The following is a 26820-nucleotide window of genomic DNA, read 5'->3' as shown; positions in this document are numbered from 1 at the left end:
GGGGCTTGGGAACCTCTGGGCCAGAAGAAGCAGGCAGCATTATGGATTTGAGGTCTACATTGCCAGGGCAGTTCTGGCACATGGGACACTGAAATTGAATCTTAGAGAGAAGCTTACAGGGAAGAATGGGAGGGGAGGCAGGAAGGGGATGGTCGGGGAGCCAGACAGAGAGCCACGCCGAGTGCTGTCACGTGGTGCCAAGTGCCCAGGACTCCAGACTTTCAGGGAAGAGAAGAGGCACTGTGGCCTGGGGTGGTTCAGGAATGCTCCACTGAAGAGGCGGTCCATGAGATCAGGGCAGCTCTTATATAAGCCAGGAGAAGAGAGGATGACAGAGCACTAGGAAATGACATGGCTATAAGTGCTTGGGAAATACATCTTCCCCACTCCTCAAGCCCTACCCGGGGCTTATCACTCATCCCTCCAACTCTGCAGTTGGTCCAAATTGGCATCCTCAGCCACAAACATTAATGGAGCACCTATTATGTGCTGGGTCCTGGGGAAATAAATATGAGTAAGATTTGATCTTGTTCGAAGTTCCTTATGTGGGAGTTTTTCAAACTACAGTTGTCTTGGTGAATCTCTGTCATTCCGGTTCGGTAGGATTGGACTGGAACCAAGCTGCCATCTGCCCTTTTCGATAACTACTTCTGCAATTCTGATGCCCAGTCTTGGTGAAGAATCCCAGGCTCACGAGCAGGTGTAGTCACTGCCTCTTTCTTCCAACTCCCATTGCCCTCCATTTCTCCGTCCTCTCCGTAGGCTCTCCTTCAAACCCAAGCAGGTGGATGGGGTGGGTTGCTGGGATGCAGATGACACCTATTCACTCTTGGGACCAAGGATGGACAAATTGGCATAAGTATATAACAGGAAGGTAGATTTTGATTCAAAATAAGGGCAAGGTGAGGCTCTTTATCACAGTAAGAGTTGGCCAACAGTCTGTCCTGTGAAGTAATGAGCTTTCTGTTGTGGGGAGCCTTGGGCCACCTCCCTGAGCTGCTGCAGGCAAAGCCCTTCTCTGGGTGGGCTTGAATGCCACCGCTCAGCTCTGGTCCGGGGAAGAGGAAGCCATTCTGTTTCTTCTTTTCACATCTGTTCCCATCCCATTTCATCTTCTGAATTCTTAATGGCTTATGCTGTGTCTGTCAGAGATGCTCATACACTCAGGACCCACCTGCTGAACGTAGGCCACGCATATAACAAGTGATTTGCCTGGAGTCTGCCGACTGCACAGGCACCGAGCTCATCCTGCTGAATTTTCCTATGAAGCCAGTTCTCCCACCATCCAGTGTATGAGTTCCCATGTGGATGTGTGTGTGTGCACGTGCGTCCGTCATGCTTGTGCTTGCACCTAAGTGTACCTGGAGTTGCAGATCAAAGTAATAGCAAAGCAGTTTGCTCAGTGGGGTGTGTGAATGGAGGAGTTGCTGTGGCCTTGGTTACGGGGAGGATTGGTCCCCCCTCTTGTCTACCGCCTCCCCCTTCCCCTCTTCCATATCCCCCCCTAGCCCCAGGCTCCCTCCTCCAGGTTAATTTCCCGGGCCCAGCTGTGCCTCTATCCTCCCCCTCCCCCCTCCTCTTCCTCCCTCCTCATCCACCACACACATGGGCTTGAGTTATGTGCCTCCTGTTCTAATGAGATAAACAATATAACTCTCACGGGGCTCTGCTCATCCCTCTATAAGTGGAACTCCAGGGCTGAACGTGTTGGCCCTGTAAAGGCACCCTGGTGCCTGCCAGCCCAGGGAGGAGGGCAAGGAAGGGGGCGGGAGCCCTGAGAGAGTTCTTGGGGCCATTTGCTTGTTGATAGAGTTGAAGCAGACATCAAAGGGAGGCCTGTTTCCACCCTTGTGGCTAAAGGAGCAAAGAGCAGCCTTGTCATGTCACGTGGGCAGAGAGTCCAGGCTCGTCTAAGTCAGCTAATTCATGATAATTAATAACTGACATTTGTACAGTGCTTCATGGTTATAAAGAGCTTCTTCTTGAATATGAGCTAATCCCCACGACAGTCCTTGTAAGGTAGGTATTATTACCGCCCTTATCTTACAGGCAAAGAGACAGGCTCAGATAGGTGTGGTGAGATTTCCAAGGTAGCAGGGAATGGGGGTATGAGGACTCGCCCTTGTCCTCTGCACTGTGGAGCTTCTCCAATCTACTAGAGAAAGTTAAAGAATGAAATAAAGACAATCCCTTCTTCTGGACATTCAAACTACTTACTAAAATGGACTCTCCTGGGAGAGTGGACCTGCAGCTACAAGCTGAGTGGCCCCAGGCGGCTGACCAACAGGTGTGGTGACCGCAGTCTCAGGGAGGGTGGAGGACTTGGACGAGCACTGACAGTTTTGACCTCTTGTCACTTAGACCTTTTGCGTATGCTGGTCTGGACCAGTTCCTTCTCACTAACCTGCTTTTGGTCAGGCTGGAAATACCATGAAGCGGCGCGTGGGGCAAGAAAGAGCCTAAGGCACAGAGGCTCCCGTCTTGGCATGGGTGGGGTGGGTTCTGTGCTCCGTTCAAGGGGTCCTTCCTGGACGGTTTGGATGTGGATGGAGGAGTCTCCTGGAGCCAGGAACAGCAGGGGCTAAGGGTCATTCACTTCCCGCGTTTCTGAGGCTGGTTCAGTTCTGGTTGAATTTATTTGATAAGTATTTCTTGATATGCCCGCCAGGCGCTGTGCTAAGCACTGGGGATACTTGAGGTGGACATGGTTCCTGCCACCCTGGATCTTATAAAACCAGTGGAGAGGACAGTCTAGGAAGCAGGCAGTTAATGACAGTGGCTTGGGAAAAATACAGGGAACCTTGGGAATCTACTGGAAAAACCATTAGACTAGTCTTGATACATCAGAGAGGACATCCAGGCAGTAACTAGATGATGCTTAGACATCCAGAGGTTCTTTGTCAGCTATTGTAACAAGCTATAGAGTTCTTAAAAAGAAAAGAGTTGCTCAATTCCCCCACCCACCTACGTTTGGATTGGGTAGCTCTGGCGTGGATTTGGGGCATTGGTGTTAATAAGAAGTTCTCCAGGTGATTTCGGCTTCAGCCTGGATTAAGAATTGCTAATCCAAGATAGGTGGGATTATGGGACCAGTTCTGGGATATGGAGCAGCAGGCCAGCCCTTGTACTTGGCCTTCTCTGGGATCCTGGGGAACACCAGCCCCAGAAGTGGCCAAAACATCTGGAAGGGACTCTGACTCAATGTACCCATTCAGGAATTATGGGGTGAGAGGTGACATAGCCCTGGAGTGAAACACACCAGAAACATCAAACTATTCCCAGTGATGCCTTCCCTCAAACAGAGGTCAAAAGTGGACCTCATATGGGAGCGAGACCAAGCTTATTTTTTGGATTCATTGTGTCTTCTATAAATCGGTCACAAGTCTGGTCCTCAGAGCTCAAGGCACTCAGAGCTTCAGGATCCTCCTACTGTGCAGAAGACCTTACAGTTATCAACAAAGTCAAGTATTAGAAGGACTCTAGGACACGATGAGCCCTTAGCTCATAACATCAGAGGTATCTCTGGAGCCTGTAGGCTCTATCACCCTTGATGGTTTCTAAGAATCACAGGGGGAAGGGTCAGAACCTCCAGCTTCTTCACAGCCTAGCAACCTGTGGGAGCAGCTGTGTGATTAAAAACGAAACTTAGCACATAGAAGGAATTGGAAAATTTTGTTTCCTTTAACTCTGGTCCTCTGCTTTGGACCCAAATCTATGCATGGGTAGAGATGACAAGTACAAATGAAAAATGAATGAATGGATGTGTAGCAATGAAACTTTTGTAGGTTTTTCTCTGAAAAATGCAAAAATGAAGCCGTTTTTTTCTCTTAACTTTTAAACCCCCCAAAATGGAAGACAGCAGATGGGAATAGGGTCCTGATGTTTTCTACTCATGGTCCTAGGTCTAGGAAGTGCCCCTCTCATAGGAGGCTGCCTGTCTCTAACAGCTGTCACATGCCATGTTTACTACAGAAGACCGAGTTGTGACTTCCATGAAAGTGAACTGGAACATATTCTTCCATTCACTCACTCACTCACTCACTCACTCATTCATTCATTCATTCTGCAAATGTTTAGTTTGATTCTTCTCTGTGTCAGCCACAGTTCTGGTTCTGGGGATTGTGACCTGAACAAGACAAAGTTCCTGTCCTCACCAGGCTTTCACTCTAGCAGGGGTGGGTCAGTGGGCTTGCTGGTTCATTTTGGGGTGCATTGAGCAGTCTTTTTAATCTGCTAACCGCCTAACCAGTCTTCAGCCCTCTTCCTCTCCCCTCAGCCTCCACCCGCTGCCCTTTTCTCTGGGAACAAACCAGGGTCTAGTGCAGGGAGTCCACATTCCTCCAAGGCCTCTGGCTGCCCATGAGAGTGTTGTCTGTTGAGCAGGAAGGCTCCTCATGGGGCGCTCGGCATGACAGATGCTGCTGCTGTGGAGCTTTCGTGTCAAAAGCCAAATCTCAATGGTGATTCTTGTTGGGAGACCATGTGACACATGAGGCCAGCCGCTGAACTCCTGCCCATTTTTTTTTGTAACGCCCAGGCTGGTGGGCAGGGCTGTACAGGGCTGCTGGCTATGCAGGCTTACATTCTGATGGAGGTGGCACAGGGATCCCTTTGGCTTCAGCGAGCTGCCAGCAGCTATCAGTGGGTGGAAGAAGCCCACTTCTTCAGTGGGTAGGAGATCTAGCGCCTTGATCCTGTTTCCTTGAAATGTTTCCCAATCCAGGCTGTCCATAGGTAGACAGAATGACTTCTGCTGCTCCCCCTTGAAGGGAACCTGCTTGGCCTGGACAGAGGGGCAGCTGATGGGCAGTAGCTGGATATGCACTGCCTTGGAAACACTGTGATGAGGGTAAATCTGGAAAAGTCCTTCTTGTGGTTTGGAGGTCCCTCTGATTTTCTTCCTAGGCCAAGAGAGCAGAACTGATTTTGGTCACAGTGATGGCTCATTTTGGCCTGTGTCTACTGAGGCAGCATGGTAGAGCAGACAGAGCAAGGGTCCTAGGGTCAGATGACCTAGATTCTGCCTGGGCTCTACCATCTACCAGCTGTGTGACCTTGACAAGTCACTTCACGTCTCTGGGCTTTACTTTCCTCACTGTGAATGAGAAGGTTAGATCCAGCCTGGAGCCTTTAATCTTTACACTGTCTCTGTCCACAGGCCTCGCCCCGGGCCAGCTATACACGTACCCTGCCCGCTGCTGGCGTAAGAAGAGACGATTGCACCCACCTGAGGATCCGAAGCTGCGGCTGCTGGAAATAAAACCTGGTCAGTGCCCTGTGGAGCTTGGCTGGGCCAGCGATGGGAGAGGTCGGGGGTGCTGGGCTGGCTGAGGACAAGGTTGCTCTGCCGCTTTGTCCATAGAGCTGAGTTTTCCAGGAGAGTGAACGTGCCTACATGGCGCTCTCAGGAATAAACACATCCACGTGCCCCCAGCCTCACCAAGCTTCTCTCCCTCTAGGTGTTTCGGGCCTTCCCCTTCCTCTTGTCTTTCTCTTGCCACCCCAGGAGAGGAGAGCAAGCAGGCACAGTGTGGGAACAGGCCCAGGATGAATGACTTTCCCAACAGAGCTGAAGGAGCTGCAGCTCTTTTCGGCCAGGTGATACCTTCCCATGGCTTCAAGTAAGGAAAACTTGTCCGAGGCTGTTTCAAAGGAGGACAGTGCACCATGTACCCTCTCCCACCCTTACTGGAAATGAGCTAATGGAGCATCTTACACAAGTGGGGCCAGTCACTAAAAATAGAACCCATCTTGGACATGGAAATGAGAGAGTTTGAGTTCAAAATTTGCCTCTAGGTGATGTTGATTGCTTTGTGGCCGTGCAGAAGGAATTGGTTAGTTTTCTTGACTACTGATCTGTTATTACACTTCTGAGCGGGTGGCAGTCTTCAGACCTTGCTGCAGCAAGGCCAAGTGATTGCCCTGGGTCCTTAGCTTTAAGGGAATGTCTGGTTTGGGGGATGCCAGAGCTGCGACATGACTCAGAGTGGTGGCAACAGTGCTGTTAAGTGGGGCAAAGGCAGAGCTGACATGCCCCCTCCCACTGTCACCAAACAACACAGGCCCGTCAAGGCCAGCTGCCTGGCAATGTTACCTCACTCCTGCCTTTTCACACTGGCTCCTTAGGCTGTGTTTTTTCTGCAAAATCTCTACTTAACGGTTCTTCGGGATGCTTTCTCACAGGTCCCTTGTTAAGCACGCTTCAAATTTTCACCCTAACTCACATTTCACTTGTGCAAAAGTTTTATTTATTAGGGGCGGGTGCTCCACCCAAGTTCTCAAATGGCCTTGCACAATTTACAGACCCTTGCAGACACTCCAGGGTGATGACTGGGGCTGTCCCAAACTCCCTGAGATGCAGGCTGTAGGAGAGCCAAGTCTCCTGGATCACGATTGTGAGCCACATGTGTCATTTTACATTTTCTAGTAGCCACATTTAAAAAAGGAAAAAGAAACAGGTGAAATTAATCTTAACGATAGATTCTATTTAACTTAACATATGACTAATATCATTTCAGCATGTAATCAGTATAAAAATTATGAACGAGGTATTGTACTTTTTTTGGTATTGTTTTTTAATTCCATTGTGTATCTTTTAACGCATTTCATTGCAAACTAGCCACATTTCAAGTGCTTGATTGCCACACATGGCTAGTGGTCCCCATATTAGCCAGAGTGGTTCTAGAATTACACTCAAAGTATAATCCAGGGCTTCCCTGGTGGCGCAGTGGTTGACAGTCCACCTGCTGATGCAGGGGACACAGGTTTGTGCCCCGGTCCAGGAAGATCCCACGTGCCGCCGCGGAGCGGCTGGGCCTGTGAGCCATGGCCGCTGAGCCTGCGTGTCCAGAGCCTGTGCTCCGCAATGGGAGAGGCCACAACAGTGAGAGGCCCGTGTACCACAAAGAAAAAAAAAAAAAGGATAATCCAGTTAAGGATTACCTCATCACTCATCCGTGCCACTTCCAAGACACCAGGACTCAGACCACTTCCAGATCTGGGACAACAAAGGAGGAAGCCCATACCTCCAAAATAAATTGTTCTTATTGACAATCGTTTATGTTTAATAAAGAAGCCGTAGATGGCGTGGAGTCATGCCGTACTGACTTGTGGTCCGGCCACCTGTAAGTCTTCAAAACCAGTGTTTCTCAAACTTCAGTGTGCGTTCTGGGGATGCAGTCCTTGGGATCTGATAAAATGCAGATTCTAACTCAGCAGGTCTGGGGTGAGGACCAAGATTCTGCATCTCTACCAAGCTCCTAGGTGATGCCTGTGCTGCTGAGCTCCCCTTGACAGGCTCTAGAAATGCAGTTATGTCTATGATTCTTGGAGCCTCCCTTGGGCTCTACCATCAGTAGAGTTCTCAGAGGAGAGAGTTCCCCTGACTTGTGAGAGACTGGACACCGGCCTGGAGAGGAATTGTCTCAAGGCATGAGTTTCCTTCCACGTCAGACCTTTCTATGCATAATAAGGAGATGCCACAAGCAATTTGTCATGCCAGCACCCGGTTTGTCCCTCCTGTCTTCCTTTGCGTCCCTGCCTGAGTCCAGCCAGTGGCGGGCAGCTTTCAGCAACAAAGCCCAGGGTTAAACGTGGCTTAGACTTGTCCTTGACCCCAGGTCTTCAGAGCTAAGAGTTTTGTCAGGAAACCAGGTCAGGGCAAGGGGAGGGGGTGTCCACTCAGGAATCTGAGGGACCTCGGAGCAGGTCTGAGGGCAGAGCCCCCGCCCAGCACAGAGCTCATCTATGGCATCACAGGGTGGCGAGTGGGGAGCCCATCATGGCTGCTGTGAAGTCGTTTGTTCCTGGGCTAAACTTACACTGATGGAGTCCTCCCTAGGCCTGCAGTCCTCATCCCATCTCCCTCACTGTGAATATGCCATCCTGCCTATGTTTCTTTACTACTTGCTGAAAATAAAAATGTGTCTGTGTGTGGGTGGGATGAGGATGACAGCTGGGGCGAGCTCTTTGGAATTTGAAAGCATTCTCAACGTCCCTGGACCTATGTGTTTCTCACGCCTGACATCACCCCTCCGATCAGTCCTGAATAAACATCTTGCAAACCTCCCACTTGCCTGGGCATCTGAAGGACAACACACGCAACATCATTTCTCTCTGCTGACTGACGGCGGAGTTCAGCGTTCTCTGCAGCTTGCACCTGGCTGCAGAGGTGCGTGCAAGGTGTTTCAGGGCACAGCCATCACAACTCAGGCAACGCGAAGAGGGGCAGGAGCCTGGTGCCAGAGAGGGGCCTCCCCTGGACCGCTCCCCCAGGAATGGAGCTCTGCCCTTGCAAAGGGGAAGCTGAGCTGGCAGGAGACAAAGGTGGGTAGTGAATATCCACCAGAAGGCCCTGAAGCCGGGCAGATGTTGGGCAAAAGCCAGCTGATTAAAAAAGAGCCTTTAACTTCACTTTTTTTTTTGAATGAGGAAAAAGGGCTGGGAACAAACTTTTAACTTGTGTCCTTCTGGGTTAAATCCTCAGATAGTCTGCTTCGATCAGTTTAGCATCTTCTGACCCCAGACCTTTTGGTCCCTGTGGTCTGGAGCAGATTTTATCTTTGTTTTAGAGATTGGGAAACTGTGGCACTGAATTAGGAAGTTAATTTCCCAAGGGGCTGTCAGTGGTGAAGCCAAGGAAAAGAACCCTATGGGGGAACCTGTTGGAACTGGCGCCATGTTGCTCCAGGACTCAACACGCACATTCATCCTGGTGTCTCAGACCTGTAGGGCTCCCGGAATGTACCTGAGGCCTTGTGATGCCCTTCCGCTCCGGGACACTTAGGGAGCAGCCTGGCTCTTTGCCACCCTTGCCAAATTCCAAGGGTTATGGGAAGGAAGGCAGCCAGGAACAGGGTTCTGGTTCTTTCTCTTCGTTTTTTTTTGGCAGCCACCCAGTGACTGGGCATGAATGACCGGGACAATCACCACCCTACCACATGTTGGGGGAACGTGAACAGTCGGGCAGGGCCCCTCAGGGGATGGTAGGCTAGGGTACGGCCCCAAAGCAGAGGGTGCCATAGCTGGCCAACAAGCAAGTCTCAGGGGCCCTCGGAGGGGTGCCCCCCAAGGGGGCGGTCCAGGCAGAGGCCTGAGTCCCACCTGTGAGGGCAGCGGTGGAGAGGCCTGCTTTGCCTGCCTAGGGTGCTGTCCCTGCCGCACTGAACTGCCAGGACTCTACAGATGGGAGCAGGCTGTGGCCAACTTCCCCAGCTTTTGAAAATCCTGCATCTTAATTAGTTCCCTACTGCTTTTGTACATGGCCCACATTTTAATAATCTCCGGGCTTCTTCCACCGTTTTCTCTCTGATGTTCGGCGCGATTTCTCTTCTCCTCGAGGCAGTCCCGCCGACTCCTCCAGCACCCTCCCAGCCCGGGAACAACTTACGGAACGCTGCCGATGTGCCAAGCATGTGGCCTGAGATCGATGAGCCTGTCAGCTGGCTCCCTCTGCCCCCGCCTCCCCGTCTCCCGTGTGCGCCTCACAGGGATGAGCCAGGTGGGGTGGGCAAGACTGGGGGAGGCGGGGGCAGGGACCCGTGGAGCCCCCAGCCAGGTGTGAGCCAACGGACAGCGTGACCTTCCCCTGGCCCACAGAGGAGTCTGGCTGTGTCCTTCCAAGGGGGAAGGACGCTGAGCTCCCACCCCATATGTCAGTGCTTATCTGTCTCTGCGAGGGGGTTCCTTGAGCGTGGTATGGCGGGGAGAATGGATGCCTTCAAGTGCATCAGGGGGAAATGACCAGTCATTTATCTCTTTCCTGCAGTGTCAGAGCTGCAGCCATCCATCCTGGAGGCCGGCAACAGCAGCTTTTTCACAGCTCTTGTTGGCCTCGTGAGCTGGAGAGAGGTGGGCAGGCCACTCCGGCCCCTGCTTTGTGCCCTCCTGGCAGTCTGGGGGAAGGCGCTGGGTCCGGGGGACTGGGCCTGGGCCTATGACACTGCTCGAGTCTCGCAGGGCTCTGGGAGCCTGGGCTGGCCCAGGAAATGGGCGGCAGCTGGGAGTCGGCTGGGTGGCGGCGTGCACAGCTGCTGCAGAGTTTCCATGGCTGGGTTTTTCAGTTGGACCTGGGGGAACCATGTTTAGAGTGTAGGTTGTAAGGCTGTCGCCCTGTTACGCCAGGGCCTTTTCACTTGTATCTCTCCCTGCTGGAAGGCGCACATTTTGAGTGCAGAGGCCCACCCAATCCTTCATCTGTATCCCCAACACCCAGCACCGGACTTGGCACATGATAGGTGGATAGCAAAGATTTATTAAAGGGATGAAGGAAAGAAAAGTGCCTGGTGTCTGTTCCCAAGCTTGAAGAACATGGCTTAGCTCTCATCATGCCCATTGCACGGATGAGGGAGATTGAGTGGGAGAGGCGGAGCCTTCGGCCGCTGACCTGGCCTCCCCAACTAGCACCCAGCCTGGCCCGTGGGGCCTGTCCCAGCTTTGCCATCTTGCCTCTCTTTGGTTTTAGCCCATAGGGGCCTTCATTATGTCGAACAGCTGTGCTCTGCAGGAGACAAGCCCTCAAATAGGAATCACAAGGCCTGGGTTCAAGTCCAGACCTCTCCACCCACTGGCTGTGTGATTTTGGGCAGTCACCTAACCACTCTGGCCTTGATTCTTCATCTGAAATGCAGATCATGGCAGCTGCTCTGCTTGTTTCCTGGGGTTGTTCTGAGGGTCCAGTGGGAGGGTGGAGCTGGAGGACTTGGCACTATGATGCCACCTCCACGCAGTGCTGCTAGGTGGGCCAAGGGGGCCTCAGCCGACCCTGTTCTGTCCCCAGCATGTGCTCATTGCAGGCAGCTCACTGCCCAGCTGGAAGAGTGTGTGCTGTCTGGCCAGAATGGGAACACAGTCTGCGTTAGAGTCTTTTTTTTTTTTTTTTTTTTTATCTTGCAGTACGCGGGCCTCTCACTGTTGTGGCCTCTCCCGTTGAGGAGCACAGGCTCTGGACACACAGGCTCAGCGGCCATGGCTCATGGGCCCAGCCGCTCCGCGGCATGTGGGATCTTCCCGGACCGGGGCACGAACCCGTGTCCCCTGCATCGGCAGGCGGACTCTCAAACACTGTGCCACCAGGGAAGCCCTGCCTTAGAGTCTCTTAAAAGCCCGAGTCTAGTATCTTCTATCCTGAGGAGAAAAGACCTGGCGTCTGGCTGTGGGATCTACCTTTCCCAGAACCACAGCTTGCCCAAGCTCACCCCTTGTGTCCCAGAACTGAGTTCTCTCGCATACATTGTCCAGAGCACAGAGATAAACTTGGAAGGCTTCCTCTCTGTTTTACTAACGCCTGTTATCCCATGGCGCTGGGCCAGGCCTGTCTGGCTGGGTCTTTTCTCCTGCCCTTGGCCTAGGCTGATCTGCCTTCTTCTCTGAGAACCGTTCCTCTGTGGACTTGCTCCGGTATGGCTCTGTACCTGTGCCCCTTGGCACTGGCCACCCAGCCTCCTTCACTGTGTGGGGATGCCCCCTGCTCAGGGGCTAGGGGCCTGCCCTCTGGCTGTATCTAGCAACCAGGACATAGGCACCATGAGGACAGGGCCCTCTCCTAAGCGCCGGCTCGTTGGCGGGGCTCCACACCTACTGCAGTCACTCCTAACTAGTCTCCTCACTCTGCCCTCACCTTCCTTCAGTTGACTTCACAGTGATCCTGTTAAAATATAGCCATCATCAACCTAAATGCCCACCAACAGACGGATGGCTAGAGAAGATGTGGTGCATATATATAATGGAATATTACTCAGCCATAAAAAGGAACAAAACTGGGTCATTTGTAGAGACGTGGATGGACCTAGAGACTGTCATACAGAGTGAAGGAAGTCAGAAAGAGAAAAACAAATATTGTATATTAACGCATATATGTGGAACCTAGGAAAATGTTACAGATGAACCAGTTTGCAAGGCAGAAATAGAGACACAGACATAGAGAGCAAACATACGGACACCAAGTGGGGAAAGCGGGCGGGGGGAGTAGTGGTGGTGGTGGGATGAATTGGGAGATTGGCTTGACATATATACACTAATATGTATAAAATAGATAACTAAGAAGAACCTGATGTATAAAAAAATAATAAAATAAAATTTAAAAAATATACATAGGCATCATAATGTCACCCTTTGCTTGAAACTACCAATGGCTTCAGAATTAGAAGTCAGCATTCTCGCAATGGCCTACACAGCCGTTCAGGCCCCAGAACTCTCTGACCTGGGCTCCTACCCTTTCCCTGGCTCACTGTGCTCTGGGCAGACAGGCCTCAGTTTCAGGGCCTTTGCGCGATGGCGCCTTTGCTTAGGACGTCCTTTCCTATTAGCCGCGTGGCCTCCTTCCTGCTCCTTCAGGCTCGTGCCTTCCTGGCCACATCTAAAAGTGGAACCGCCCTCCCATAACCCCCGATGCTCCAGCTTCCCCTCATCTGCTCTGTCTCCAGAACATTGATTACCATCTGCCATACTGTGGGTCTTGCTTGTTTATGTCTTGTTTCTCCCCCACTAGAATATAACTTCTATGAGGGCAAGAATTTCTGTCTCTTGTTCACAGCTGTGTCCTTAGCACCTAGAACAGAGCCTGGTACATAGTAAGTGCTCAATAATTATTTGTAAAATGAATGAGTAGAGCAAGGCCTCTTCCACATGGTTCTGCTGTGATTTCCAAATCTGCAGCATGGACCCCCCTGGAATCGGAGCAGCATCTCGGCCTGTGAGCTTAGTCCCATCCTCAGCCTCCTCTGTCCTCTTAACTGCTCCAGACTTGGCTTCCTCACTTCCATTCCCCCTGGGCCCACGCCCAGTTGCAGGGAGCTGTGTCTCACCATGTCTGATGGTCTGAGAGTGTCAGAAGGTGAGGAGTTTTGCTGAGAAGTGCAAGGAGAAGGAGACTTTAGAAGGGGAAAAGGGGGGGCTCACATGAATTGAGCATCGTCCCTGTGCAGACGCTGTATATCCATTATCTCATCTGGCCCTGTAAAAACACCGGGAAGTGGGCTTTGTTGTACAGGTGAGGAGATCAAGGCCAAGTGTGCAGTGTAGGGTACAAGAGCTGAGATTTCACCCCAGACAGCTTCTTGCACTTTCCAGCAATCTGTATTCCCTTGAATCATTTCACCACTCAGTCCATTCCCACCGTCCTTCCGCTCCCTCACCTTCCTGCTAAGTTGTATTGACGTGGTCTGCTGACCAGCCCAGTGGTGAGCTTCCTTTGATAGTGTGGGTGTTTTTCTGTGTCTCGGGGTGAGGGAATGCTTATCTATGCTGCCAACCTCTGGGTGCTGCTTCCAGGGGCCCATCATTGCGTGTTGGCTTAGGGGTGAGTGGGTAGGCACAGCAGAGAGTGGGGACCACAGGGCTCTTGGGGCCATGATCAGTCCTCCTGTTGTGTGCATATCTTGGGCTTCTAAAAGAAGCAGTAACGAGGGCCTGCAGGGTGCAGCCTGGGCAATGGGTCCTCATTGTGAACCTCATCTATTTTGAGCTTTATGAATCACAAAGCAGGGAGTCAAACGTAGCCAAGAAAATGGCACCCCTGAGGAATGCACAGATGGATTCCTGGGCCTGCCACCATCTCAGGAAATCAGGGCTTTGGTCCCCTCCAATCTCTTCCTCCGTAGGGTGAGAGATAACAATACCCCTCTCCTTCCCCATGAGCCCGAGAGTCTGTTGGGCATAAATGAAAAAATGATTCCTAAGCTTCTTGCTCCTTGGTGTAAGTTGATGTATAAACCCACGGAAATGTGATGAGATTAACTCCTCAAAATAATAAGTGGCCAGAAGAGAAAACTGCACATTTGTATTTTTAAAGAAAAACTAGCGTCAGGTGGAAAAAAAAATCTGAGCACTCATGATGTAGCAGGAGGATTGTCTGCCATTGTCTGTGGGGTTTCTACCTCCTTTGCACCATAACTCTATCTCCAGGCTCCTGCGTCAGAGAGCGCCCGTGATGGATGGACGGATGGATGTGCCTTGTCAGGGTGTTTCACCACGATTTCCCTGGGGGCAGTCTGTCTGTTGGCAGAGCACAGCCTCCCCAAAGATGGTATCTCTTGCAAACTCGACAGCTAACAGACAGCTCCTCTCTTTGTGTATGTCCCCAAAGAAGAACTGTCTTAATCTGTTTTTTATATGGCATATTTTATTGTAATCCATATATGACTTGCAGGTTCCCAGTCCTCCATCCTGAGGCAAAAAATGCACGAGGAGTCAGAGGCTCCGTGAGCCTGTGACATCCAAGCGTTTGCATTTTTAAATGACCTGGGATTTAATTACTCACCGTGCTCCCATGTTGCACTTTCAGCCTCGTCTTGCCTGCATCCTGTTAATGAGCTCAGTGGTTCCAACAACCCAGTGGAAGCCTTGCATTTGGTGCATTGGGTGGCAGACTTGGAGCACCTGTGTCAAAAGCCTGTGGCTTTGATCTCCACCCGAGAGGATGGCTGCCCTGTCCACAGCCCTGGGGAGAAGCCATTGCTCTTCACTGGTGACTTTTTCTTTTTTTGTTTTGCTTTTATTTGTGCTTTCCTTTCCTCCCTCTCTCCCTCCCTCCCTCCCTCCCTCCCTCCCTCCCTCTCTTCCTTCCTTCCTTCCTTCCTTCCTTCCTTCCTTCCTTCCTCCCTTCCTCCCTCCCTCCCTCCCTTCCTCCCTTCCTTCCTTCCTTCCTCCCTCCCTCCCTCCCTCCCTCCCTTCCTCCCTTCCTTCCTTCCTTCCTCCCTCCCTCCCTCCCTCCCTCCCTCCCTTCCTCCCTTCCTCCCTTCCTCCCTTCCTCCCTTCCTCCCTTCCTTCCTCCCTCCCTTCCTCCCTCCCTCCCTCCCCCCCTCCCTTCCTTCCTTCCTTCCTTCCTTCCAAGACTTTCTATGCTTCAATCCTTGTTTGTCTGAGAGGTTTTTTCTTATTTGGAAACTGATTTGCTTCAGCTTGCACAGAAGCTGTCTCTGGTGTGATGGATCGTGCTGGAAGTCACCCAAGGAGTATCTCTGTTCCCAATTAGAAGTGCAGGCAGTGCTGCGTACGGGGGCCTGGGGAGGTGGCTGGCTTGGGTGACAGCTGCTGCCGCTCCGGAGAGAGTACCGATCCGTGGGTTTGTATCCATGTGTGTAAAATCAGGCTAATTTAAAGATGAATTAGGTGTTTGTGTTTTAGACCATTTTCTTTTAATGTTAAGTGTTTGATGGCTCCTGTCAGGTTATGCGGTCCCCAAATTTGTGCAAGGGTCAAAATGAATACGCTTTTAAAGAATTATTAAATCTTATATCCAGGTGAGCTGTATTAGAATAAAAACGAATCAATGAAATCCCTAAGGGCTCCATAGGGAGCATGTCTAGGACGTGCATTGTGCAAGAGCTTGGACCTATTACCTTATTTTTCCTTCCCTCTGGGACCTCCTGTGGTCTGGAGCCAGAGAATGTACCCTCTGCTGCTTTGTTGGGAGGGCACTGGTTAGCCTGTCACTCTGACCTTGCAGGCTTGAAACCTTTGAAACCAGGGTTTGCCAGGGGTCGGCTAGAATGTTGTTCTGGAATGGTGCTTAGCCGGGTATCAAGTAGACAAAACTAAGAGCATGTTTAACGTCCTTCCATTTTTTAGAAGCAAAATCATAGCAAATGTTCCTTTTAATTCTGTAAACCTGTGGTGTTTAATATGGTAGCCACCAGCCACATGTGGCCATGGAATACTTGAAATGCAGCTCATCTGAATTGAGATGCACTGTAAGCGTAAAATACTCACTAGATTTCAAAGACTTGATGTGAATAAAATAATGTAAAATATCGCAATCATTTAAAAAGATTGATTACACATTGAAGTGATCATGTTTTGGATATGTTGGGTTAGATAAAATATATATTAAGATTAATTGTGCCTGTTGCTCTTTCCTTTTATTAATGTGGCTACTAAAAAGTTTAAAATTACATGAATGGCTTGCATTATATTTCTATTGGACAGCATTGCTGTGCCATTAAATCAGAATCATTCAAACTTCGATAATAATAGCATGTAACATTTTTAGGACACTTAGAACATCCCGGGCTCTTTACTATATGATCTAATTTTGAATCTTGTTTTGAATTGAAAAAAAGCAAAGCCAAAATTGGTAAGCCTCCTTTTCCACTCTGTTTCTCACACTAGTTTTTGTGGGAATCTTTTCAGAGTTTCTTTATGCAGTGTAGTACCATGTTTAATTCTCACACCAACACTATGAAATAGATACGACGATCATCCCCATTTAACATATAAGGAAACAGACTTAGAGGTTTAGGTAACCAGCCCGTGGTCCCTTGGCTAATACATGGCAAGGCCAGGGTTTGACTCCAGGAGTTTCTGAAAGCAGAACTTCTATGAGCCAATTAAATATTTTGGTAATTAGGCAAGGATAATGCCACTAAATTTCTCTGTGACCCTGGGAAAGTCTCTGTGTCTTTCTGTGCTCTACTTTCCTCGTTAAGTGATTGGACTCCAGATGCTGTTGGGGGTCCCTTCTAGCTCTTCGAGTGTAGGAGAGCCCATTTCACTCTTCCCATTTTGCTTCTCTTCCCCCTCGTGCTTCTGACCCTGTGCCCATCTCAGAGGATCAGAGGACCAGAGGACCAACAGGGTAGACTGAATGATGGGAAAGCAGGATGGAGGAATGGTTAGCAGGGGAGGAAGAAGAAGCAGTAGGGCGAACAGCATGAGGGAGTTTACCAGCGATGGACAGCTCAGTACCGTTGTGCGGAGTGAACACCCCATGGGGATGTTGGCATAGAACAGAGCCCAGGACCTTGACACAGACCTGCCCTCAGCCTCAGCAAAGGTCTGCCTTTTATCTCGAAATATGAAAACTGTGGAGGTGGTCTAGGAGGGCAGTGAACATGCACAAAGGTTTGGGAAACGACTTTTCAGGGAAGGACCAGATCGAGGCAAGGTGAAGTCCGTATAGCGTAGAGATTAGGTGAATGGGTTCTGAGGCAGGTTGGGATCAAGGCTGGACTTTGCCCCTTACCAGGTGTCTGATACTGAGCAAGTTTAAGCCTCCCTAAGCTGCAGCATCCTCATCTGTGAAATGGGATGATAACTGTGCTCAGCACTTGGGCGGCGGTGGGGATTAAGTGATACGTAGCAATAACAGCTGACACATTTTGAATGTTTCCTATGTGCCAGGCACTCCGCGTGTACACAAACGTATCAGTGCTTGTTGGGACTCAGCCTGAGCCTGCAAACTTCTAATAAGAATACAATGAGTGGGGCTCTTGTCACGATCTTAACCGTGTCTAGGAAAGAAGATCCTTTGGCTGCATTCTTGTCCTGCTGTGTGGCTTTCAGTGAAGTTACTTAACTTTTCTGAGCCTCAGGTGACTCATTTATAAAATGAGATGATAGGACTTACCTGGTGGTCCAGTGGTTAAGACTCCATGTTCCCAATGCAGGGGGCAAGGGTTCGATCCCTGGTTGGGGAACTAAGATTCCACATGCTGCAGGGTGAGGCCAAAATAAAAAAATAAGAAAAAGAAAGTGAGATGATTAAAGCAGATGATTTGTAAGGCCTTTTCAGCTCTAAAATACTGTGCAATTCTGGAAATAGGATTTATTTAGTGTTGAGAAGGCTAAGGTGGATACTAAAATATGAACTTCATAAATAAAAATATATATATGATGATTATAAATCTGAGGGATGGTGAACAGCTGTTCTCTTTTGGCTGAGGACAGGACATGAGGCAACATATTTTAATTGTTTTAGATTAATCATTTGGAAGCCTTTTGTGACTTGGGAGAAAGACTAATATGTCATTGGAGCAGGCTCTGGAGCTGCACACTCTGAACTCACCAAAGCAGACAGTTGGCTATTTTTCTGTGTGATGTAACTTCACCACACAGCCCTTCCTTGACCCCCGATCTAAAGTAGACACCCCCCCACACACACACACTGTATTCTTTCTTCACATTTCACCCTGTTGCTTTTCTCTGTAGCACTTATGACATTTTGTAAGTGCATATTTATTTTTACTTAGCATTTAATGTCTATTGTTTTAAAATTTTATTTAATTTATTTTTTATACAGCAGGTTCTTATTAGCTATCCATTTTATACATATTAGTGTATATATGTCCATCCCAATCTCCCAATTCTGTCTCTTTAGATTGTCAACCATCTAAAGCCGGGTTGGTCGCTATTTGGTTCACCTACTATGTACCTAGTTCTAACATGGTGGTCATCACATAGCAGGTGCTCAGTAAATATTTGTTGAATGAATAAGTGGGTGAATGAGTTTCAGAGGTGGTTGATTTGGGGGTAGTACTTCTTGATGGAGGTGGATCCTCTGCTTGCCTCTTTTGGTAAGAAAATCCCAAAGACCTTGTCTTTCAAGGGACTTTAGATACTGTTTCGCCTTCCCACCATCATCTCCTGGGGGCTGGTCATGCATGGGTGTGAGTTTCTAGTTTTAATGGGCTGCCTGAGCACCCTTTCTTATGGGCTGGCCAGCCTGCATCTGGCTCTGGTGGAGGAGATAGAAGGGGAATGTGGAGCTCCATTTGAATAAAGGCCAGTGGAACGTGGGTTGGTTGTGCTTGTTATTTCTGTCTGTTCCCCCAGAACAGCCTTTTGCCCTTCTTTATGCTGCCCTGTGCCCCAGGAAGCTGACCTCAATGGCTGTATCAGTGAGGCTCCCTTACCCTCTGGCTTCTGGTTGAGCTTGGCCAGTGGGAGGGCAAAGCAGGAAGACAGGGCAAGGAGAGAGAGGTTGGGTGTGTTGTACCCGGGTTCTCTGGCCCGAGAGCTCTCCATGGCTCTCTCCAGGTCTTGCAAACACACTCTTTCTATCCCCCAGGGATAGCAGGGCTCATGACCCCCCACTGTTAACTGCCCTGGTGCTTCCCCATTCCTTGTCCCCTAATTCCTGTCCACACCTCTGTAAACTCCATACAGATGGGCCATTCGTTCCCCTGACCGTTTGCTCCGGCACCACCCCCTCATGGTCTTGCACCCATCTTACCTGATACACGGTAGGGACTACGCATCTAATCGCAGGGGATATGAAGTGCAGGGTCCGGGGAGAGGTTGGAGGAATATTTTGTAGTAAATCTGAGTATGATCGCCTGTACATGAGGTTTCTGTTTTTAATGAAAAAAACAGAAAAAAAAAATACCCCAAAACAAACCAAGAAACCCTCAACCACCCTCCTTTGGGTTAGGAGTTGAAGAATTCTTGAGAAAGGGGTTCGGTTTCTCTCTCCGATTCCTCTCATGGGCAGGGCCGGCACTGGCTGCCACTGCTCAGGTGGCCCCATGATCTCAAGCCCCACGAAGCCAATCAGACTCTGATGTCTTCAGAACAGACGCCCCAGTGTGCGGGCACTGCAGCTCCCAGCTGCTGATCAGGGGCCTGTTAGGCATCTGCTCTCGTTCTTTTTCTTCACTGGGCTTCAGAGGCCTTTACTTCCCTGGTGAGTTGATAAGAACAGCCTCTCTGAGGTTGAAATAGCTTTTCATGGAGCAGACTGGAGCTGGGCAGCCAGCATGGCCGGGGGGAGGTCACGGAGTTGGCAGACAAGAGTTGGCATAGAGGGAGAAGATAATAAAACTTGAGGCCGACATTGGTGCACTGCTTTAGAGTTTTCAAAGCGCTTGAATGTAAAGGAACACATTTATGCTCCACAAAATGGCCTGGTGGGGTGCTGGGCATTGTCGCCCTCACTTTGTAGACGTGCAAAAGGGCTCGGGGATCCTTGAGCGCCTCGCCCAAAGTCACGGAGCCGGAGGGTGGCAGAAGCAGGACAGAGACGCAGGCCGTCTGACCCTGTGTGCTTCTGGCGCCCCTTCTGCCCTGTCTCCGCCGTCTCTGAGGGAGCAGGCAGGGCTGGGCTCTGGCTCTGGGACTGTGAACTGGAGATGGAAACGCTGAACTCCAGTGTTCCTGTTCGTCCCGGAGGAGAGATCGCAGGCATCTTGAATCCTTGCCGGGGGCTGCGGTTCCCGCATGCCCCCAAGGGCCACCCTTCCTTTCCCTCCTGTCTCTCCTGTTTCCAGTGGCCTGACACTGCTTTTCTGTCCTTGTTTTTCAGAAGTGGAGCTGCCTCTGAAGAAAGATGGGTTCACCTCAGAAAGCACCACCCTGGAAGCCTTGCTCCGTGGCGAGGGGATCGAGAAGAAGGTGGACACCAGGGAGGAGGAAAACATCCAGGAAATACAGGTATTTCTGTGCTTGCGGGACGGGTTGGGGGTGGCCCCCAAGCATCACCGTCGTGCTTCCGGAACTCCAGCCCCAGCTCTGGTCATTCTCTCAAGGGCCAGGGCTGCGTCTCAACTTCCCACCACAACTGGGAAGCTGGCCTTGGTCTCCCTGTTAGTCCACTCAAAACGTAGTTTTGGAGCCTACTGTGCGCCAGGCACCGTGCGAGGTCCTGGGGACACAGTGGTGAGTGAAACTGACCACATCCTCTTTCCCGCCCCCGGGAGCCAGCAGCCACAGCCCAGGCTTGGAAAGCTCGGTTGTCTGGGGCCGCCAGCCCCGCAGGGATCCCCACCGCACCCCTGCCTCACACACCCTCATCAGCTCTAGTTCACCGGGCTGTCTTGTCCTTCCCCAGCACCACCCACCTGTCCTTCAAGGCCAGTTTAGAAGTCATCCCCCAGGCAGGTTGGTGGCTTCCATCCCCATGTGTTCACCACCTTCTGTGCACAGCATGGCTAAGGCTGCCACCACGCAGGGTCACCACGCAGGATTACAATGGTGTGCTCTGATGGTGTCTTATTTATGTGTCTTGAGCCCCCATTGTTGAATCCAGTGGTTGGCACAGAAGCTCGTAATATTAATGAATACAAATATGAAATCATAGTTTTTAATAATTAAACATAATGAAATTATTAAAATTAAATTACATTAATACTTTATATTAAAATTATATATTTTATGTTATACATATGTTATACGATTACATATTTATTAATTTTATATCCAATCTAATATTTGCATATTAATTTATTAACATTGTAATTAAATGACTACCAGTAAAATGTTTGGTTTGCTTCGTCAGTACCACAGTGTGTGGGTTCCGTCGAGTCAGAGACCGTGCCTTCGTGTTCACTGTTGTACCCTCGGGGCCTTGCACGTGCTCAGCAGAGTCTGGTCTCAATAAAGGTGTTGAATGAGTCAGTGAACGTGGCCTCCTTCTCTGCCATTCCTGCGTTCAGATGAATGGTCCAGTCTTTTCCGTTTGGTTGTCACAACATGGCTTATATTTGTTCCCTCCTCTACTTGTCAGACCTACAGCCCTAGTAAAGATCCTTATTGACTGAAACCTTTATATGTCTGACACACCTTGGAGTTGTCTTCGACCCCTGTCTTTCTCTCACACCCAATATCCATTCATCAGGAATCCTGTCCACTGTGCCCTCAACACAAATCCAGAGCGTGGCCCCTTCTCACCACATCCACCGCTGCTGCCCTGGTCCGAGGCACTCACATCTCCTGTCTGAACGGTTGCAGTTGCTTTCTAAGTAGTCCCCTGCTCATGGCTGAGAGGGAGCTCAAACCCTGCACTGGCCCCTGTTCTCCCGAGAAGAAGCCGCGGCCCTCTCCCCTCTCTCTGACTCGCTGCTTCCTCTCTTCCTGGCTGACTCAGCTCCAGGCGCACCGACCCTCGGCTACTCACGTACACACCAGGTGCGCTCCACCTCCGGCTGTGCTCTGGCTGCTTCCTCTGCCTCACGGCCCTCTCCCCATATGCTGGGCTCTCACCCTCACCTTCTTCCAAGTTTTGGTTCCTGTCTCTTCTTCTCTGTGAAGTTTACCCTGACCACTGAATGTAATACCACATCCTGTGCCCTCTCTGCCCCGCAGCACTCCCGATTCTCTTACTCTGCTTTCCTTTTCTTTTTCTTTTTCCCCATAGGTTTTACCAGCATCTAACATACTTTATAATTTACTGATTTATGATGCTATTGTTTATTTTCTGTTTTCTTCTAGTAGGATGTAAACTCCTCAAGGGCAGGAATCTTTGTCTCTCTTGCTTGCACCCCTTTGTATCTCAAGACCTAAACAGTGCCTGCACATTAGGTGCAGTAGGTGCACAGTAAACATTTATTGCGTGGATGCACGAGTGAACAGATTCCTGTGAGTTGCCCGTCTCCAGTCTGTCCCCTCTCCATCATGTCCGACTTTGATAGCTGACCTTTCATCCCAAAACACAATGCTGCTTGTGTCATGCCCTTGTTTAAAAAACTTGGCTAAAACACTTTTGTTTCTCGCTAAATGAATCTAAAGTGATGAGTGTGATCTTCTTGGGCCTCCTCTCTCCGCTCCTAACCTAGTTTTCAGGCTTATTTCCCACGATTCCTTTACTCCCTCTGTTCTCCAGCCTCCTTCCCTCCGTGCCTCTGGTCATGCTGTGCCCTTTATCTGGCATGCCTTTTCTTCCATCACCACGTGTACAAATTCCACCCACCTATTAGGCTCAGCCCTGATACCACCTTCCCCATGAAGCCTTTCTTGATCACCCCCCACCCCCTAGTTCTCTTTTTACCGCTGGCATTTAGGGCACCTAGTACTTTCTTTTTCTTCTTCTTCTTCTTTTTTTTTTTTTTTGCTATTCATGTATTATCCCCAATTTTTGGACTTTTAGATCTTTGAAGTCACCGTCTGTCCCATCTGTATTGCCTGTTAAGAGTATTTTTGCTCAGTTGGGGTAATTTGACCGAGTCAATGAATGGGACAGAACCATTGCCCAGAAGCCTTGATGCTCTAGAGAGAGGCAGCCCTTTCCTTTTCGAGCGGGCAGTGGGTTCGAGTCCTTCTCAGGCAGCATTGGGCCAGTACACGGGTCGTCATTGTCGAATCATCATCATCACCATCCTCCCCGATGTAACCAGAATGTCTACTATATGCAAAGCATGGCCCTACGACCTGCTGTGCTAAGAACTGAAACCAGGACCAAAAGCCAGAAGAGTTTACATGTTTTTATTGGCTTTGATTATTAAAATAAAGTGCACATGTAACAAATGGACTGTTTTGTTCATTTTTCCATTCATTCCATCAAAGTTTATTGAGTGCCTCCTCTGAGCAGGCATTGTGCTGGGCTCTGGGGTAACAGGGAAACCAAGAGAGACCTGTCCCCTCTGCTCATACTTATTTTGTAGCATGACATACAGACAGAAAGCAAGTAAACAAACAAGTAAAGTAACTGCATTTCAGGATAAATGCCATGAAAAGAACAGAGTGTGAAGGCTCAGCATAAGAGGAGGGACGGATTCTAGGTAGCATCCTCGGGGAGACAAGGGCTATACCCCAGTCCTGTGAGATGAGAAGGAGCCAGTAAAGTGAGGAACCTGGGAAGGGCTTTCTGGGCAGAGGAACAGTGCTCTTGAAGGCATCGCGATAGTTCTGAGCTCGTTGTGTGCAAAGAACAGAGGCTGGTGTGGCTGGAGCAGGGTGCCAGGGAGAGAAGGGCCGGGGAGGCACTTGGAGAGGTGGGCAGGGCCAGACCTGCAGGAGGCTCTTGGATTCATGGGACGTGAAAAAGGAAGCCATTTGGAGGATTTTAACCAGGGCAGTGAATTTGTGTTTCCTTAAGACCCCTGTGGATGCTGCATGGAAAGGAGACTGGATGCAGGGCCAGCAATGCAAGGAGGGAAATAGCAGAATTTTGCACTCTTCCAGCTGGAGATAATGGTATCTTTAAAGAGGAATTCCTCTGATACACACAAAATTAAAAAAAAAAAAGAAAAAAGAAGAATTCCTTCTTTTTTAAAAAAGCACAACCACAAATGATCATTATCATCACCGTAAAGACTGGTTAGAGTAACAGGGAGCAAAGTTGTTTTAAAATGTGTTTATTTTCCAGATAATGTCCTTGGACAGGGAATGCAAGTGTGTCACGGGGGATGAGCTGCATCTCTAGTTGGACACCCCTGCCCTTCATTCCTAATACAGGATGCTCCCTCTGCTTCCTGAGCCCTGAATACGGGCTTTGTTTGTTAGGAACTCCTGGCTTCTCCCAAGTTGTGTAGAGAGGCTTCTGGTGTCAGGGCCACGTCGCAGGAAATGCAGAAACACAGGAAATGCAGAGACACAGGAAATGCTGCTGTCACATGTGAGGCCTGGGGCTCGGACCAGAGGTTCTAGAGACACAGGGAAGCCAGTGAGAAGAGGGAGGGAGAAGTCAGTTTTCTCCAGGATGTTGAAGCTGTGCGGCACATCTAGGGACTAGTGCCTGCACAGTTTTCATCTTTACCAGCTTTCACCTTCCAACCCAGCTTTCACCTTCCAACCCAGAGTCCATACTGTGGGTACTAAATACCTTCATAATAAAAAATGAGAGTGGCATCAGAACTGCACTGAGATGCCAGAGGCAATGATCTTTAAATTCGAGGCACTTGGAACTTACCATGATTAAATGACTTCAACACCCAGAGAGTTTGCAAGATGGCTACACAAACAGCAACAGTTGTTGTAAGAACGACACCTTGTATTTATGCTACATCTTTTCACCAAAGGCTGCAGAGCATCTGACTTGTCATTGTCTCACTAGTGTTCCCCCCTACGGTTCAGGAAGCCAAGGCGCAGGAAGGCTAGGACACTTGCTGTGGACCCGGGCCAGCGTTTCCTAGCTGTGGGCCAGAGGTTGTGTCTGGCAGATGCCGTTGCTTCTCTGTTAGGTGGCGAAGGTTGACCCAGAGAGCCTAAGCGCTATCAGCTGATGGCTTCCCATATAAACCTGGTAGAGAAGCCAGAGAAGAATTTACTAGACCTATTTTGAGTTCTTTGGGAGGATTTGGCGATTAGCAATATCCTGATCCCTGCGATGGGAATGGAACTCTCTGACAAGAAGGCAATGGGAGAAGGTCACTGGAAACTCACCCCTGGGCTTCCTGCTTTGAGGACAGGCCCAGGGCATTGTCCAGGAGGCCACTGGAACCGTGATGGTGATACCAGAAGTCAGTACCATGCATGCTGCTTTCTAAGTCTTTTTTAAAAAAATTATTTAGCAGCATGAATGGTTTTTCTTTTTCAATTTTATTAATTTTTATTTTTTGTCCGTGTTGGGTCTTCATTGTTGTGCATGGGCTTTCTCTAGTTGCTGTGAGCAGGGGCTACTCTTTGTTGCAGGGTGCGGGCTTATCATTGCAGTGGCTTTTCTTTTTGCAGAGCACAGGCTGTAGGCGCACGGGCTTCAGTAGCTGTGGCACGTGGGCTCAGTAGTTGTGGCTCGTGGGCTCTAGAGCGCAGGCTTAGTAGTTGTGGCGCACAGGCTTAGTTGCTCTGTGGCATGTGGGATCTTCCCGGACCAGGGCTCATGTCCCCTGCATTGGCAGGCGGATTCTTAACTACTGCGCCACGAGGGAAGTCCCACTTTCTAAGTCTTTTCATAGCTCGTGTGATTGTCACACTATTACCTCAAGGATAGGTGGATGCTGTTGTCCTGTATAACTTGGTGCCCACCCACCTTTCTAGCTTCACCTTAGGCCAGTCTCTTCCTGAGCCACTGAGCTCTGGTCACATTGGCCTCTTCATGCTCTCTGGACAAGCCATATTCCCCTCCCTGCTTCAGGGAGTTTGCTCATGCTGTTGCCTTTGAGTAGAATACTTTCCCTCCTCTCCTCCCTTTGGTCCCTGTTCCCAAGGTTAGTCTCTGTCCATCCTTTACATCTAAACTTCCTTAGTTCACTTCCACAGGTAAGCCTTACCTGACCTCAGATTAGGAAAGGTCCCTTCTAACAACCTCTCATAGCACCTTGAACTTGCCTGTCACTGTTTTCATAGCAGTTGTAATTATATGGTTATGTATGTTGATTGAATCTGTCCTTCCTTCATTAGACTGTAGAGTCCACTTGGGGCCAGGACTGTAGCCATTTTTTGGCTTATCTAGCACAGTACCTGCCATGTAGTCAGCCTTAGACAAATGTTTGTTGATTGAATGAATGAGTTCCTATTTTATAATTGGGGAAACTGAGGCACAAAGCGATGATGACTCACCCAAGGTCACACAGTGAGCTTATAAAGAAGCCCCCAGGGCTCCTGACATGGAATCCGTGGGCTCCCCTTCCCCTTATCCCACTTCTACTCTGGGGGGCTGGGTCCTCTGCCACAGTCTCTCATCCCTCCCTTAAACCTAGAGATACGCACCTTACCTCCCCTTTCCTCCCCTACGCCAAAGCAAGTGAGGTGCTCAGGTCCTACAGGAAGTACTGCAATATGCCGTGGAATTCTCAGACACAAGGGCTGAGAGAGAAATGGGAAACTCTGAGCTGATGAACCTGACCTTGCTTTGGTCATGGATTCTGCTATCTGATGTTGAGCAGTCAAAACTATTTTCAGCCTCAGTTTACTTACCTGTAAAATGGAAATTGGATTCTCTGCTGCAGTGTGACTCACGGGGCTGTTAGAGAGAGAGAATTAAAGTTATGATCTTTAAGCTCCATTACAAGTAATGTGCTGTAACGAAAATCCATTACTCTTAAAAAAATAACAATGGAAGATTATGAATAACACATTCATGTCAAATTCTGTTCAGATGGACAGGAAGTTACTTGCTTTCATCAAACAGGGCAAGATTCCAGAATGCCAGGGAAAGGAGAAACATATTTTCATATATTTGAGGTGGCCCTTTAGGAACAAAAGGAAAATTACATGAAAGTAAGTTTTGACCAGACATCTTGGGCCCACATAGGAGGATACCCCTACCAGAGTATTCTCTTTTTAGAAAACATTTCTTGGGCAAAAAGAGTTGAAAAAGTCGGTGTTCTAGGAGGAGTTGGCTGGACGGGTCCCAGGAGAGAGAGTTGGTACCGCCAAGAGCTCCAGTTCCTGGCCAGCATTTTGGAGGCCTAGCTTCCCAAGCCATGGAAGCATCTTCACTGTGTTAAAAAA

General features: G+C 49.6%; 1 protein-coding gene across 1 annotated transcript in view; it reads left to right on the top strand.

Moving 5' to 3' along the window:
- The window catches only part of DPF3 (double PHD fingers 3), a 299208-nt gene that overhangs the window by 159523 nt on the left and 112865 nt on the right, over positions 1 to 26820 (top strand). The window contains exons 3-4 of the mRNA XM_027111691.1: positions 5159 to 5266; positions 20018 to 20145. Of these exons, the coding sequence (XP_026967492.1) occupies positions 5159 to 5266; positions 20018 to 20145 (236 nt within the window). The remainder of the gene's footprint in view (positions 1 to 5158; positions 5267 to 20017; positions 20146 to 26820) is intronic.

Source organism: Aethalodelphis obliquidens, unplaced genomic scaffold (genome assembly GCF_003676395.1).
Source record: "Aethalodelphis obliquidens isolate GAN/ISIS:26980383/991018 unplaced genomic scaffold, ASM367639v1 scaffold10, whole genome shotgun sequence".
NCBI classification, from domain to species: Eukaryota; Metazoa; Chordata; class Mammalia; order Artiodactyla; family Delphinidae; genus Aethalodelphis; species Aethalodelphis obliquidens.
Note: the sequence above shows the minus strand (reverse complement) of the source record. Positions and strands in the feature narration are given on the sequence as shown.